The following is a 17620-nucleotide window of genomic DNA, read 5'->3' as shown; positions in this document are numbered from 1 at the left end:
TGTTCCTGAAAGAACAGTTTGTGTCAGAATTCTCTCAGCCCCGCCTACCTCACAGGGTGTCTGTTGTGGGGAGGGGAAGGGAAAGGAGTTTGTAAACCGCTCTGAGACTGCCAAGTGAAGGGCGGGATATAAATCCAATCTCCTCCTCTTCCTCCTCCTCCTCCTCCTCCTCCTCCTCCTCCTCCTCTTCTTCTTCTTCTTCTTCGGAGTGCCTCACAATCCTCCCTGGTTTTCACCACCCTGAACAACTTCGTGTCATCTGCAGATTTAGCCACTTCACTGCTTGCTGCCAACTCCAAATCATTAATGAACAAGTTAAAAAGCATCAGACCCAGTACTGAGCCCTGCGGTACCCCACTGCTTACCACCCTCCACTGTGAAAATTGCCCATTTATACTCACTCTGTTTCCTATTAATTAGCCAGTTTTTGATCCACAAGAGGTTGGCCCCTGTATGAGACAGGATGCTGGACTAGATGGACTCTTGGTCTGATCCAGCAGGGCTCTCCTTATTTTCTTATGTTCTTTACTACCATCATTAGCCCCGTTGTTGCTACAGCAGAAGGAGAAGGTGGGCCAAAGGGCCAGGAGGGGAATGGAGGGGGATCCATTTCAGCCAGATCATTCATTGCTGTGGAAATGTCTGAGACATCTTCATCAGGCTGAAGCCTAGTATCAGGTTCCCAGTCAAATCACTCTTCACGCACCCTTTCTGTGGTGAAAGATTTATTAGAAGATATGAGATGTTCAGAAGGGATCAAACTCTTTGTCAGAACTGGGGTACCAGGGCAGGAAAGGTGCAGATAGATACAAGCCCACATTCCATTCATACAGGTCAGCATTACTACATAAACCATGAGAGATATACGGGTCCTTAACAAGCTAAACATAGACTCTTCTCCAAGGACATGTTCCCCTGTGAAAGGTGTCTCTTGGGGCAGTTTGGAAGATTTACTGAAGCTAGCCTCCATACTCCTACATACACTCCCCCCCCCTCAGGAATGTGATAGCAGGCGAATGTAAGCAATAAAAACTATAGCAGCACAAGCAGGGGAAGGGAACGGGAAAACGCTACAGCAATCAGTAAGGCGGGAATATTAAAGAAGTTGGTTTCTTTTTTGTAGATGCAGAAAAAGCATTTGACAACTTAAATTGGGACTTTATGTATAGTGTGATGGAAAAAATAGACATTGGGAAACAATTTAGGAACATAATAGAAGCAATTTAATTGGAACAGAAAGCAGCATTGGTAATCAATACTGAAGTGATGGAGTACTTTAAAGTACAGAAGGGGACAAGGCAAGGGTGTCCTCTGTCCCCGTTACTATTTATATGGATACTCGAAGTACTGCTGAAACAAATTAGGGAAGACAGAGAAATCAAAGGCTTAACCAATAGAGGTTTTTCTTATAAATATAGAGCTTTTGCAGATGATGTAATGTTTATGGTTGAAGACCCCACACGGAACTTACCATTGCTAATGGAGAAAATAAAATAAGGCGGGAATACAACAAGCACAGTTAATTAACTGCCGGAGTCTGACACCTAGTAACCTCGATCTCTTTCTTCCCCTCACACTGGCAATCCCCAAGTTTAGGATAGCACAGTGGCAGCCTTATCAGACAGAATTACAATGTTTGTCTGACAAGGATAATCCCCTCCACACAACACTGTGGTGAAACGTGACTCCATCTGTCGTTCCTGCAACATAAGTGCCTTTGCGCTCTGTATAGCTGAGAATGGACAAGCTCCCCATTTTGCCCCAAGAAAGAAATCTGTGTGCAAGTTTGAAACGCTTGCACCGGCCCTCAAAAAGGCATTTGTTTTCCATTCTCCATTTCTTATTTTACACGATTACATCCTAAAAATTTTTTTCCCAAAAAAGTTGTTCGAGTACCTCCCAGCATCAGTCTTAGGGCAGAGGAAGGAGACAATGATATCTCTGTTCTATGCATGCATTCAAAGAATTCCAAACCCGGTTTCAGGTTTTGTCCAGTACACACTGGGAAAACAATGGGCTAGGGCACAGCCCCCTACCTCGAGCCCTTAGCAAGCCCCATTCTTTTGTGGCAACAACAAACATAGTCCTTTCACCCAGTGCAATGTTCCTTTTGACCAGCAGATAAGCGGGTCTTCCTCCACCTTTAGAATGGACCTGCAGACACAGCAGTATCATTTATACCCATAGGACAAACTGCACTTTGCAGTGTAATCGATTAGATATATAGATATGTACACATTAAGTGTTGTCAAGTTGTAACCAACTCGTGGCAACCCCTCATGAGGTTTTCAAGGCAAGAGGTGAGCGGAGGTGGTTTGCCACTGTATTCCTCTGCAGAGCAACCCCAATCTCCCATCCAAGTATTAACCACGGCCAACCCTGCTTAGCTTCCAAGCTCTGAGGAGCCCAGGCTAGTCTGGGCTATTCAGGGATTGACAGCAAATGATGTCGATGGCCCCAACATGGCCCCAGGGGAATCTATCAAATGGCAGCTGATGTTTAAGTTACAAAGTGGCATCTAGAAGGCCTCTTTATTCCAAAAATTTACAAGGGATAAACAATGTCCCTGTTTTTAACTGCAAGAAAAATGCAAATTACTACATCTTGGCAAAGCAAAACTTGCATCTGGCATAAATGATACGAGATTATATGGGGAATGTTATTAGCTACAAGAAAAAAGTCCTGCACAAACTGAGGCCGCGTAAAATTCCTCTTCTATAGGGAAATAGACTCCCCGTGTGTCATTTGTTGACTCAGATAAGAGATTTGGCACAGGCTGAGACACACACACATTAATAGTAAGTGGTCTTTCCACCTTTAGAAAAGCTATGCAAAACATTGTGACTCTGTGATATAAATAGTACTGTGTGTGTTAGGGACATCCGTTCAAATTCTGCTTATCTTGCTATATTGTAACATCCTGTATCGAGAATGCGGGGGTGGTGTTATTTTTTGTCAACTTCTGTGAAGAATTGGTAGGAGGCTGCCAATAAGCAGGGCTTCCCTAGGCAGTTTACCAGTGTTTTTTCCTCTCTGGTCAGAGGAGGAAATCCATTCGCTGGCACATCAGCTCACCTGCACACAGATGCTAATGGATTCAGACAAAGGAATGGTCAGTCATCCCCCCCTCCTCTCCCCCCCCCTTCTTCTGGCAGGGAATAGAGAGTTGGGGGTGTCAAATTCTTGAGAGGCTTGAGGAAGTAACTCTTTGGAAACAACAAGAAAAGAAGTCTTGACCTGCGATGACCGGGGTCAAGGGGGAAGAGACACAGATTTGTTAAAACCACCTTGTAAGGGGAATGCGGTCTCTCTTCTCCTTGGGATGCTGAGCTAAACAGACCTCTTGTCTGAGGTTGGGAGCTGGGCTCCATTTTGGACCATGCAGCTGGCCTAGAGAGCTGGACTAACCCTCAAGGTAATGGGGGATCTGTAGAGAACTAGAACACCTAAGATAAAGAGCCTGTCCTAATTCTGACATCTAGTTAGGGCATATTTTAGAGAGACGAACAGAGGATTTGCATTTTACCGATTTCTTTTGCTCTTCCTTGCTTCAATCCAGCGTGTTGCTAAAAGTATGCATGTAAACACGTTCTTTTTAATAAATGTTTTAAACTTTTGATCCTGGAAGCGGTTCTCTGTACCTCATAGACACCCAACTGTTTCAGATAAGCTGTTTTAAAGGGGAGCCCCCAGAAGGGGAGAAGGCAAGTAGTTGGCAACTGGTTATTCCCCCAGGGGTGTACAAGGCATTAATCTTTCCCCATGGTAGCCAAGCACTGGGCTAGCAAGAGACACTGAGGCAAGGCCTCAGAGCTTGGAAGGGGAGCTGAGGGTCCTGGTCCCTTCAGTGGGAAATCCCTATATTGATCAGGTGGTGGCAGCAGACACAGAAGAGTAAAAGTAAAAGCCCCTTCAGGGCGTTGGCAACCCCAAGGAAGGCAAGGCAGAACGAGGCCTGCAGGCCAGAGTGGTCACATTCTGCCACAACTTCTACTGAACAGTGCTACAAAAAAAAATTAAAATAAGGAGGGTTTTTTAAAAAAAGCTGCGAACAGACTGTTTTTTTGGGGGGGGGAATAAGGTAGGAGAGAACTGGCCTCACAGAAAGTGTGTCCTTAGACACACATTTCCAGAGACCCCCCCACACACACACACCTGGCCCCAGGTAAATCTGAGATGCATCCCTCCTGGCAACCAGCAAGGGATGGGGGGGGATTTACTGGGAGAAGAAGGGAGGCCTAGCTGATGTTGCAGCAACATGTCCACGTTACTTGCAACATGACCCAGAAGTGATGCAGACACATTAGGGATGTCAGGATGACACTCTGGTTTTGGGGCAAAAACTCTATGGTAAACTTAGCTTCTATGGTAAATTTAGAGATGTAAAATTTCCAGAAACCTTGAAGCCATAGGGGAAAAGAGCTTTTTCCTGTCCACCCTCCTCCAGAAAATAATGGAAACTTGAGCGGGAAATCAAAATATATGCAATACTTACTGTCATCTCAAACCTATAGTAATTTTACTGCTTTAACAACATAATTGCATCATTTATAACTTACTTAGCTTATAAAATCGCAATGTTTGACAATTTATGGAATTTAAAAGTTATAAATGCCTTCATTTTGAACAAGCAAAATTGCACTACTTGAGAGAAAATGAGAAGCTGATACATCCTATGCTATTTTAGTAAAAAGGTAAAGGTAAAGGTTCCCTTGCTCGAAAGCCAGTCGACTCCGACTCTAGGGTTGCAGTGCTCATCTCCGTTTCAAAGCCAAAGAGCCAGCGCTGTCCGAAGACGTTTCTGTGGTCATGTGGTCGGCATGACTAAACACCAAGGGGCACGGAACGCTGTTACCTTCCCACTGAAGTGGTACCTAGTTATCTACTTGCAATTTCTTGCTTTTGAACTGCTAGGTTGGCAGGAGCTGGAACTAGAGACAGGAGCTCACTCCGTCATGCGGCAACTCGGGTCTTGAACTGCTGATCTACTGACCTTCCACAGCCTGCAGTTCAATATGTACCTTAATTTTGGTATCTGGTTAAAAAGAACTAAGTTCCCAATGAAACTTTCTGTTTTCCTCTGAGGATTTTGTACAGTTTCGACCCCACCTCCTTCTGATCTTTTCTCACCCTCCTGCACGGTAGGACAATAAATTACTTTTTACCTAATCTGTGGGTAAATACGTTACAGTGGTTTGAGGGAGAGGTGAAAAGGTCAACCACATCACATCAAAAGGACAACAGAAGGTATGCAACTGTTGAGAAACAATGAAAGCCCTAAATGCTCCCCTCGTGAAGATTCAGTACCTTTCTAGGTACAGAAACCCATCTTGGATTTAACAGCTGTGTATATCTATTGCATGCCCATCTTGTCTTTAAAAGAATTTCACTCATTCTAAAAGATTTTTTTTTTCATAGGAGTTGTCTTTAGTACTCTTCAAGATTTCCACTTTTTTCATTAGAAAAATTGAAAAAGGCCCTGGAAAAAAAACCAGGTGCTTGTCCTGGAATACAGGCAGAATAAGGCAACAGAGCTAGATCACAGTCAAGAGTCCAGTCCAGAGATCAAATACCAGTTTAGCAACAGAGTTCATGGGTTGTTCAAGAAAGGAGAGACAACACAGTCCAAGGTCATCAATCAGCAAGGTTCAGTCAGGTCCAAAAAGCAGAGTCAAAGGTCAGTCCAGAGATCACAGGAGGCAGACAGAGTCCAGCATTGTGGTCACAGCATTCACAAGATTACAACAATGTGCTTCCACAATCTGCAGTTCTCCAGGTCTGGTTTACAGAGGCATTTCTTAACAAGCCTGATTGGAAGTGCTCCTGCACTTACTCAGAACTGCTATCATTAAGCAGCTGGCATGAGCCAAGAGGCAATCACTCTGTGTGTTCTTAAGTCTTGTCGGAGCTTTTCCCTTCGCTGTTCAATTCACAGGGGAGCCTGGTAGACTACTTTCCTGCAGCTGTGCTTCACGGGCTACTTCAGAGCCTTGCTAGGTGGGTCAAGGTCAGCTGCCAGCAATGAATCTTGAGACTTCTGTATCTCTAATTCATTAACTTTAGCTGGTTCAGACCTGGCTGCATGTGGCTCCTCAACTCCTGAGGAGTCTTCAGCCACAGTGGACTCAGACTGGTCAAGCTGGCCCATGACAGTGTCTCCCCCCAAAATTTTCCACCATCACCCCGGCTTTCACATCTTTGACTCTATGTCAAGGGTGGCCCAACTTGCTTAATGTAAGAGCCACATAAAAGAAACTTTGGATGTCTGAGAGCCACAAGACAGGAACAAATATTACACACAATGTTTTATCGGAAAATATGCACATTTCCTTTTAATTAACATTAAATAGGACTGCCAGGAATAGAAACAAAAGGGGTAAAAAAACAGATATTGCTAATGATATTTAAAGAAGCAAATGCTTTCTCCAAGCTGGCCCGGGATAGGGGTGGGCTTTGAGGATGCATTTAAAGTTAAAGTTGCTTTCTTTCTCTGCTCCCCCCACCTCAAGCCTACCCAGGGAGGAGAACACTGGCTGGGGAAGGGAAGACTGGTGGGATGGCATGCCTCCCCTTCGCTTCCCCAGCCACCCTGCTGGGACCGGAGCCACATAATATGTGTGAAAGAGCCGCATGTGGCTCCCAAGCCACAGTTTGGCCACCCCCGCTCTATGGCTCTAGGGTTGCTGACCTTCAGCTGTGGGCTGGAGATCTCCCAGGATTACAGCTGATCTCCAGACGACAGTAATCCGTTCCCCTGGAGAAAATGGCTGCTTTGGAGGGCGGACTCTATGACATCATGCCCCAAGCCCTGCTTTTCCTAGGCTCCACTCCCCCAAATCTCCAGGTATTTCCCAAGCAGGTGTTGACAACCCTACACCCTACCTGCTGAGGTCTCTCCCCTCAGCAAACATCGCCTTCACCCAGGCTCCATACCCCAAATCTCCAGGAATATCCCAGCCCAGACTTGACAATTCTAGATTCTGACTTGGGTCCTGAACCCTCTCCCCGTGAGCCTGCCGCTGAACTCGAGGTCACTCCTCCACAGGCCCGTAGCTACAGTGGGGCATCTCGGGGCCTGGCCCCCTGACTTACCACCAAGGCCCCCCCAACTTCCCATCCAGCCCCCCCCAGACTAACTTTTAAAAATTTGATTTATAGTGCTCCCTTGGGGGGGTGCAGGGTGCCCCCTGACATATTGAAAGGCCCACCGAATTATAAAATCCCGGCTGTGGGCCTGCTCCTCCGTGCTACACTCTTGGCTCCAGACGCAGTGATCTGATTCCTGCCTTGATCCCTGGATCTCAGCCCCCAGCAGGACAATGGCTGGAGACAGAGGGTGAGGCAGGCAGCCGCCGCTGGGATAAGCCGAAGTACGGGGTGGGGTGTGGTTTCAGGCTCAGTCTCTCTCTCTCTGCCTGGAGACCTGATCTGCTGTGCCCTGATGGATCTGCTGCCCTGCAGCCCTCCTTGCCTCCGCCATGGTTCCACTTGCACATTAGCAACTAAAGCAAACGCTGTAAAGAAACCACCCCTAGAACGTCTCATTGCTTGGGAAAGTGGAACAAGTGGAACAATGTTTTTGCGCCAGTCTATGCTTATCTACGGAGCTGCGGTGGCTCAAGTGGTTAAGACGCTGAACTACAGGCTGTGGAAAGTCGGTAGTTCAGCAGTTCGAGACCCGAGTGTGCTGCATGACGGAGTGAGCTCCCGTCTCTAGTTCCAGCTCCTGCCAACCTAGCAGTTCGAAAGCAAGAAATTGCAAGTAGATAAATAGGTACCACTTCGGTGGGAAGGTAACAGCCTGATGCCTTACACGTGGAAAGGCAGCAGTACATTACATGCACATTGGTAACTAAAGCAAACGCTGTAAAGAAACCATGAAGCCTCCTCCAAAGGGAACCGAGCGCATCAACCCTAGAACGTCTCATTACTTGGAAAAGTGGAACAAGTGGAACAATATTTTTGCCCCAGTCTATGCTTATCTACGCTTCTTATAGGCCCCTGCCACGCGGGGGAGGGGGGACACTGGCAAAGTGCGGCTTTTTTAAGTCGCAACAAAATAGACACGCTGTGGCGGGATCCCACGGATCCCATGAGCCGCGGCGCCGTTGCTCCCTGGCACGATCAGATGCCGGGGAGGAAGCCATGGTTGGGAGACCGAGGCAGCCGGCTGCACATGGGTGTGCATGCGCAGTTCGGCCAGGAGCCGGGGATACGCCGGCAGAAGGACGTGCCGGTGATCCCACGGTCGCACTTGCCGTGGCCGTTCAGATAAGACCTCCTCAGGAGGTGGTTTAGTTTAGATGCGGGTTTTCGGCCAGAAGGGCCGGATCGGGGACGGGTGCGCAACATTTCCCAGATGTTGCGGAGGAATCGCGCCCGTTTGCTGTGCCCCCGATCCGTCCCTCTCCTGGCCCAAATCCTTTCGTGTGACCGGGGCCATAAAGTACTTTGCAAAACTGAGCGGCTTCAGAGCGGATCAGCAGCCGCACCAAAGCTGATCCACGAGAGCACTTTCACGGGGGCACCGCAACCCTAGAGTCGGATTCGACTGGCTTTCGAGCAAGGGATACCTTTACCTTTACCTTTTAATGCTTATCTACGCTTCTCATAAAGTACTTTGCAAAACTGAGTGGCTTCAGAGCGGATCAGCAGCCGCACCAAAGCTGATCCACGAGAGCACTTTCACGGGGCCACGGGACTGCGCCAGCCCTGTTACGCAGCAGCTTCCCGTGCTGAAGGATTGCCAGAAATTGGAAGCAACCCTGGTGCAATTCCACCCCTCGTTTTTGTCTCACCTCTTCCATTTCTGACATTCCTTCCATCCACTCACTCACACACACACAGGTATACACATATGAGTTGGGAAAGAAAACTATTTCTCACACCCTGCCCTGCCCTGCGCTCTTGCAGGCGTGAGGAGCCAGCCTCTTGGGAAGGCGAACGGTCGCGTGCTGTGCTCTGTCCGCATTGCTTTTGTGTGGGAGGTCTTCACCAAGATGAAGCAAGTTTTCAAGAAGGCTCTTGGGAGCGCGTACAAAACACTTGGTGCATTCTTGAGGTTATCCTGTTTTAATTACTCATTCCCCATTGCTACACTTTGTTAGCCTCAGGGGAGGATTCTTGAAAGATGTCTGGCTTAAGCTTCAGCTCCCGCATTTCCTTGGTGGCCGCGATCCAACAAGAGTGATAACTGAGCGTGGAGGAGAATCAGGCATAGACTGGGGAGAGGGGCTTTTCCTTCGCCTTTCCGTTGCCTTGCATTTGAAACCTGAAATGGTAAAGTGGCTGGCCTCCTCTTTTGCAAATGAACTTATTCAAAACAAAAAAATACAGCTCTGTAATAGCTTTCCTTGTATTGTTTTGGAAGCGATGCGTGCGCTGAAACCACAGTTGCCACGCCTGTTCCGCAAAGCAGCATCGGGAGGGAGCAATGTGAGGCCAAGAGGTGGAGTTGAAGGGAGTGTTGTGGGCAATTCTGCATCTAGCATTCGCTCCACATTTTCTCAACTGGGAGGGGAAAGTGCAGCTCAAAGCCACATTCAAATGCCTTGGGGGCAATGCCGTGCTCACTGCAAAGTCACCCCTGAATGGCCATGAAGTGGCCATAAATCTATACAGAAGGTACCATAAAACCCGATGATCGAAGGAAGTGAAAGCAGCATGCAATGCAGAGGGGAATTTCTGTTCCAATGTGGGTTTCGTAAAACAATGGAGGGAAAAGCCAGTGCAGAATCGGCCTGTGTGGAAGCCTTCACCTTCTACCAGTTTTCTGCTGTGCTTCCCTCACTCTGCTTCTCCTACAGCCAAGATTCAGGGGCCGATTCACGTTGCTATCAGGTGTCTGCTAGGAAGGCCCCACTAGATCAGGACCACAAATCAGGACCACAAACGACACATGGTAAGAACCAGGCAGAAGCTTTCACACAGACATCCTTTTCTCAACCTGAAATGCCCCTGGGGGAGCTCCTATTTGCCCCACTGGGGAAACGTACTGTTTCCCACTGCGGCAAATCATGATCCCCTGAGACTAGCTCAGGAGAGAGAGAGAATGGCACAGAGGGAGGCCTGAGGCCCTTTGGCCCTAGGGTTGCTAGGTCCCCTCAGCCACCGGAAGGAGGTCAGGGGTAGGGTTGCCAACTCCAGGTTGGGAAACTCCTGGAGACTTGGGGGTGGAGCCTGGAGAGGACAGGGACCTCCGTGGGGTACGATGCCATAGCGCTTTCAGACATGCTAAATAATGCAGTTTCAATCCACTTCAGCCACCGTTTGCAAGTGGACTTTTCCATTCCACACAGCAAAATCCAGTTGCAAAGTGCATCGAATGTGGATTGAAAGTGTGTTATTTAGTGTGTGCAAAAGCGCCCTATATCAAGTCCACCCTCCAAAGCATCCATTTGCTCCGAGGGAACTGATCTCTGTAGTCCGGAGCTGAGCTGTAATTCTACAGGATCCCCAGGTCCCACCAGGAGGCTGGCATCCCCATTTGACCCACACACTACAGTCCCAAGCTGAATTGAAGCCACATGTGTATGGGAACTGAGTTCTCAGTGGGGGACTCCAGGCGCATGTCTGATAGAAGGCCCCTGGGGCAGCCACGAGGAGTTATAATGCAAGAATCAGCCCTGAGACACCTCCGCCCCCGTCCTTCGCTCATCTCAGAAGCAATTTTCTCTTTGCACAGAAACAGAGCTTGCTGTTCCAGAACAGAAAATGGCCATGGAACAGCGATAAAGATCTTGTGCACCAGAAAAAAATGCTTTGGAATGATTAGTATTTTCCTTGGGCCACAACTTTAAGATCTTTAACCTGATTTGTTACCCAGTGACTACTTTTCGCTGGGGAGGGGGGGGTTGTATCGGTATGTGCGACCAGCAGTTCAGATCATTACATTTGCCATTGGTTCACTCAGTGTTCAAAATGGTTTAACGTATTATGTGCTGTAAATAGGTACGGTTTCCAGTGGTGCTTTACAGGGCCTCTGCTTTACAACTTCCTGACAGCTGGTTCATGTGCAAACATTTGCATTTGATAGTGCTTATCTCCATGCCTTGAACAACTTCACCTGCTGATTTGTACATATCAGGCTGCTAGAAAAGGCTGGGTCAGGGAGGCCAACGAGAAACCAGAGATGCCACAAATTCTGTACCAAACAATGTTCACCTGTGTCAGGCAGACACGAGCCAATCACCAGGTCTATTTTGTTATTGCTACCCTGTGACTGAATGTTTATGTTTTAGGAACATGAGAAGTCAGTGATTCCAAGAATTCAATCTAGACCAGTGGTGGCGAACCTATGGCACGGGTGCCAGAGGTGGCACTCAGAGCCCTCTCTGTGGGCACGCGTGCCATCGCCCCGGCCAGGCCCAGACCATCATTAAAGTGTCAAATTCTCTGCCAAATAATTTTAAGTAAATGAAAGCATTTGGGATTGCTTTCCTTACTTTGTTTGGATCATCTTAAGTTAATGTATGAGTTGTTTTTTTCTAAAGTAAAACCTCAGTATTCAGGTTAAATTGCCGTGTTGGCACTTTGCGATAAATAAGTGGGTTTTGGGTTGCAGTTTGGGCACTCGGTCTCTAAAAGGTTTGCCATCACTGACCTAAACCCTGATGGCAGAGGCTGGGATCTAGACTTAGTGACGTACCCCATCTATGGGCCGAACTGTTGGGTTAACCGGTATAGTTAGCCCAGTTACCACTGATTAGTTTAGCAGAGTGCTTGAAGCGCACACGCAGCAGTGTCTTTTGTTCCAGGCATCCAAGCTAGCTTACAAAGTTACACAGAGCTGCTCTTCAGTTTGAAGACTAATAACAGTCTCTTTATTGAGGAACTACATTCTAGATAGGAAAGCTTAGAGATAGGATAGTGTTCTAGTCTAACTTACTATGGATGGATGCAGATGGTGAGAGGCCGGACTGCATCATGGTGCCAAGATGGGGATGGCGTGGCCTCCCTCTTGGTGTGTGCAAGGAGAAGTGTGTTGCGGGAGAGGGAGAGAGCGGAAGGAAGGAAATCCATCCCTGGGAGCGGCCTTCTACATATCAAAGGGGATAGTGGCAGAAGAGTAAGCGCAGGGAGAAAGAAAGGTCTGACTATCTAGCCATCTGACTCTTTTGCCGTGCAGTGTGGAGGCTGAGGCAGGGGGACAGCGCCCAGTCCTTCACTTCCAACACAAACTCCGTGGGATGACATTCTTTGGTTGGAAGGTCCCAGTATGGATCAGGGCTGCTTTGTTGGGGAAAGGGTGGTCTCACTCTCTCCTTTGCACCATTACCTGGATCAAAAATGGCCCCAAGTACGGAACACAGAAGTGATTGAATTTTGTCTGTCTTCTTTTCCCCTTTAATGGGGGCAAAACCAGCCCAGATTATCAGGAAAACTCCACAACAGGGAAGAATTAACCCGCTTTTTTCACCGGTGCTGTTGCCCAGATCAGTATCTGCTCTGCTATGAGCTTCTCCTAAAGACCAAATGTCCTGGTGTTTCTCAGAGTAGGTGAAAAGACTTTCAGAGCAGAAGGTTTGAGTTTCAGGAAACAATGGGGGTCTGGCACTTCTCCAATCAGAAACGCTACCCTGTAAGGAAATTTCCCCGGTTGTGTGATATTGTCTCTTGCAAGGAACTAGAGCTCAAGCTATTAGGCTTTCCAGAAGGCTTTTCACTGCACTGAACTCACTGCATTTCACAGTGGTCGCAGTGGTGCTTGTGGGTGTGATGGTACCCTCTTAAAGCGCTTGCTCTCAAAACCACGCAGCCTGCCACAGATGATGCCACCCCTTTGGCACTGTTAAGAACCAAAAGGATGGGTAGGCAGTCAGCTCTCTGTGTGTGTGAGTGTGTGTGTGTGTGTGTGTGTGTAAGGTAGAGCAGGCTGGAGCCGCACCCAGTACACAAAAGCTTACAACCCAGAACATAGGTAAAGGTAAAGGTTCCCTTGCTTGAAAGCCAGTCAAATCCGACTCTAGGGTTGCGGTGCTCATCTCCGTTTCAAAGCCGAAGAGCCAGCGCTGTCCGAAGACGTTTCCGTGGTCATGTGGCCGGCATGACTAAACACCAAGGCGCACGGAACGCTGTTACCTTCCCACCGAAGTGGTCCCTATTTATCTACTTGCAATTTCTTGCTTTCGAACTGCTAGGTTGGCAGGAGCTGGAACTAGAGACAGGAGCTCACCCTGTCTTGCGGTACCCGGGTCTTGAACCGCTGAACTACTGACCTTCCACAGCCTGCAGTTCAGCGTCTTAACCACTTGAGCCACCGCAGCATAGTTACCTGGAAGTAAATTCCATTGAGCCCAATGGGGTTTCTTACTGAGCAAACATGCATAAGATCAGTTGCACCGGGGAGGGAGGGTGGGTGGGGAACCACCCATACTTGTAGACACGCCCCTTGTTTCTAGCCGCAGCAGATGCTCTAGTTTTGTTTTCTGCTTGTGCAATTCTCTGGTTTCTTTGGAACTGAGTTGAAGTTCAGGGCACGAAGACTGCATCTCAGAGGGCTCTAAGGTCAGAGGCCAAGTTTGCTGTTGCAGGACCTCCAGTCCTGGAGCCACCTGGGGAGCCCCACCTGGACGTCCGTGATGGGAGGGGTAGCAATGTCATCATTGCAATCACCCCACCACCACCACCTTTTGTATGGTCAGAGTGCATCCACTTTCCCTCATTCTCTGGTGACAGATGCAGTTGGCAGGCTCCCCAGAGTTACACTAGAACTCCTGATTGGTCAGAGTCTGGTTAATTTCAGTGGGGCTTCGTTCCAACCGGTATACCAAGGTCAAGGCCTGGCCGGGGGGGGGCTTGCCTTATGCTGTGTCCTGTACTAAGGTAGTGTTTCCCACCCTGTGGGTCAGGACCCAAAACTGGGTTGCAAAGCATCTGAAAGTGGGTCGCAGGCCAGCCCTCCCGAATGGCCACCCCCTGCCCTTTCCATTGCTGTCTTTTGTATTTTGGAAACCAAGGACTGATGCTGGAAGGAGTATCTTCTATGTCACACATTAGCTAGTGTTTTTTAATCACTGTATATACATGTTGATCAAGTAAAACGTGTCCTGATGAATGAGTTTCTTATAATCTTAGGGGCAGTTAGAGGGAGTAATGGAGAAGGAGAACCAGGTTTGACTCCCCACTCCTCCACTCGCAGCTGCTGGATGACCTTGGGCAAACCATAGTTCTGTCAGAGCTGTTCTCTCAAGGACAGTTCTGGAAAGAGCTCCCTCAGTCCCACCTACCTCACAGGGTGTCTGTTGTGGGGAGGGGAAGGGAAAGGAGTTTGTAAGCTGCTCTGAGATTCCGAGCAAAGGGTGGGGTATAAATCCAATCTCCTCCTCCTCCTCCTCCTCCTCCTCTTCTTCTTCACCACAACTGAACCATAAACCCATATGAACCAGGAGGCTGGTTTGCAAACTGACCCAGTTTATATGGGTTCGTGAGCCATTTAAAGTTTAAACCCCTGCTTTCTGCTCCCTACGTCTTTTTGTGGGGAGCAGTAAGCAGAGGTTTCCAAACTCCTGAGAGGTGGTCCCCATGCTTGGCTGTTTGGAAACCCCTGCTTTCTGCTCCCTGCAGCTTTTCACGGGGAGCAGAAAGCAAGGGCTTAAATGGCTCCGAGCCAGTTTGTGATGGAGTTTAGTTCGTCAGCCAGTTCGTGTTCATCCCTAGTCAGAGGCTATGTATGTTGGAATGCCATTTGCTTGGGGTTCACAGTGGGGGAAGCTGCACCCTATGTGCAAAGTTTATTGACTTCTCAAAAAAACATTTGGTTAGCCAGTGTAGAAAATGGGATGCTGAACTAGATGGGTGCCAAGGTCATCGTTGGCCAAGGCGCTAACAACCGTTAGTCCAGCCCTGGATGGGTCACCACCACCATAACAAGTAAATTTGGACTTGTGGGTTGGCATACTGAAAAGTTTGGCAAACTGCTGTTCTGAAGGGACACCTCCCAGTTTGGCAGCACAGGAGAGCAAAGCACCAGACATTCTATCCTGGTCACACAAAGAAAAGAGGCACTATTATTTTGTTAACTTTGCAGTGCAGATTCCTCTCTCTAACCAGGATCGCCATCTTCTGGCTGGCTGCTCAATTCTCTACCCAGAGAAACAAGAAACAAGTGGCTGACTCATCATACAGAACAGGAACTATCATAAACCGCAGCTGTGCTACTCTAGGCGATATTTCTTCTGAACCGTCAGCCGGAAAGCCAGAATTTATTCCCCGCATTGGCATTTCCCTCCTAGAGTGGCTGAAGGAGCCCAGATGCCCGACCCTGGAAGTAGAGTTGCCAACTCTGAGCTGGGTGATTCCTGGAGATTTGGGGGTGACACCTGAGTAGGGCAGAGTTTGGGGAGGAAGGTCAGCGGGGTATCAGGCCACAGAGTCCACCCCCAAAGCAGTTGTTTTTCTCCCGGGGGAATGAATCCATTGCCTGGAGACCAGTAGTAATTCCAGGAGCTCTCCAGGCTCCACCTACCTGGTAGTCATCTAAGAAAAAGAAACGACAGGACAGACCTTGCAGTCTGGGAAGGAAGAAAAAACACTTTTGGAAAAAGCAGCATGACCTTCCGTTATGTGTTTCTTCTTCCCAGAGTACAAGTGCTCTTCATCTAACACCTACAGCGATCAAACGGTGAGCCAGCCAAGCATCCCACATCAAAGGCTAGCATGACAGGGTCTTAAGTACTAGACCTGGAAATTTTGCTTTTTTCTTCCTTCTTTTTTTTTTAAAAAAAATTGGAACATCAGCCTGGTGAAGAGTCCTGTAGAATTTGAAAGCTTCCGCAACATTGTGTTTGTTTGTTTTTAAAGAGCTTCCACAATGTTTTGAGTCATTTGGGTTGGGTCAATAAATGGTAGTATGTGATTCTGTTTCTTTTTTCTGGATTTTGCATGGGCCGATATGGCCGTTCACAACTTTAGTCCTCTCTGACCCAAGACGGCTTTCACAGAAGCATTTCCTTTTTTCAAAACTTCTCATTCATCCATCTCACCACTTGTCTACCTCCATTTCCTGGTATTTCCCCCTAAATTCTTCATATCCCAACATCACCAAGACGAGAGCTTTACCAGCTGGCTCAGAGTGTTGACTTCTCATACCCCATCATTGATTTTCAACCCAGTGTTGGAACTCTTTTTCATACTTACTAGTTGCTGAACTTCAGTAAGAAACACCACTCTTTTAGTATGGTGTGCAGACATATATCTAACAAATTTTCTTTTTCACCTTTGGACTGTAGGATTTGACTCAAGGGATGCTACCCTACCCAATGGAATCCATCATGGCCGCCGAGGAGAACAGCACAAGCTTGTCTACGCCCAGTCCGACATGCCATGATACCATTGACGAATTCCGAAATCATGTGTACTCTACAGTGTACTCCATCGTCACCATGGTGGGCTTTGTAGGAAATGGCTTTGTGTTGTGCGTCCTGATAAGGACATACCAGGACAAGACAGCTTTCCAGGTGTACATGCTCAACCTTGCTATTTCGGACCTCCTCTTTGTGTTCACCCTACCTCTGCGGGTGGTGTACTACATTAACAACGGCAACTGGTTCTTTGGCGATTTCTTGTGCCGGATCACTTCTTACGCCTTGTACGTCAACTTGTACTGCAGCATCTTCTTCATGACGGCCATGAGCTTCTTCCGCTGCATAGCCATTGCTTTCCCGGTCCAGAACATTCATTTCTTAACGGAGAAAAGAGCCAGGCTGACCTGTGTGACTATTTGGATTTTCGTGATGCTGACGAGTTCACCGTTTCTGCTGAGAGGCTCATACGAGGATCCGGCAACCAACAAGACCAAGTGCTATGAACCGCCAGCGCCCGAGATGGTCCTGAAGCTGATGGTCCTGCATTATATTGCATTGCTTGTTGGGTTCATTGTGCCTTTCGTCATCATCACCATCTGCTGCACCGTGATCATAAGGGCCTTGCTGAAAAACTCATTGCATAAGAAGCAAGAAGCCCGCAGAAAAGCGGTCTGGATGGTCATCATAGTGACCTTGGCCTTCCTGATCAGCTTCTCTCCTTACCATGTTCAGCGCACCGTCCATATCCATTTTCTGATGAGAAAAGGCGCCAGCTGCGAAGACGTCCTCTACATGCAGAAGACGGTGGTGATCAGTCTTTCTCTAGCGGCTACGAACTGCTGTTTCGACCCGCTTCTCTATTTCTTTTCTGGGGGCAACTTCCGCAGAAGGCTTTCCACTTTCCGGAAGGCTTCAGCCTCCAGTGGGTCCCAATTGCACAGGATGAAGTTGTCCTCAAAGAACTTAGATGAGGAAGGATCTAAGGAGAAGATGCAAGAAGCAGTTGGATCCTATCCTTCCTCTCCTTTGCAGAATCACAGCTGTGATGTGACAAGAAGCTAGAAGAACTGTTAAGGTTTACATCGTTCCTTCTTGGATTAAGAACATTGTCATGGAAGAGAAGACGTCATTGATGTAGCTCCTGATGTTGATACCACAAGGAATCGCTCTGAAGTGCAGACTTTGCTTTGAAGTGCCTCCATTATGCATCAACGCACATGTGTGGTATAACTGAGATGTAGTAGAATGTACAGCTAACATTTTCGTTGAGGTATCTACTGCCTCCACAAGGTCTCTTTCCTGGTCAGTTACCACCA

At 48.0% G+C, this 17620-nt stretch overlaps 1 protein-coding gene across 1 annotated transcript; it reads left to right on the top strand.

The window, feature by feature from the left end:
• Window positions 1-16233: 16233 nt before the first annotated feature.
• CYSLTR1 (cysteinyl leukotriene receptor 1) lies at window positions 16234-17366 on the top strand. The gene has a single exon (XM_015425128.1). It carries the CDS (start codon window positions 16245-16247, stop codon window positions 17364-17366), a length of 1122 nt encoding a protein of 373 aa, XP_015280614.1. The 5' UTR covers window positions 16234-16244.
• Window positions 17367-17620: the final 254 nt, after the last annotated feature.

The sequence above is a fragment of the Gekko japonicus genome, unplaced genomic scaffold (assembly GCF_001447785.1).
Source record: "Gekko japonicus isolate JY-2015 unplaced genomic scaffold, Gekko_japonicus_V1.1 scaffold3605, whole genome shotgun sequence".
NCBI lineage: Eukaryota > Metazoa > Chordata > Lepidosauria > Squamata > Gekkonidae > Gekko > Gekko japonicus.
Note: the sequence above shows the minus strand (reverse complement) of the source record. Positions and strands in the feature narration are given on the sequence as shown.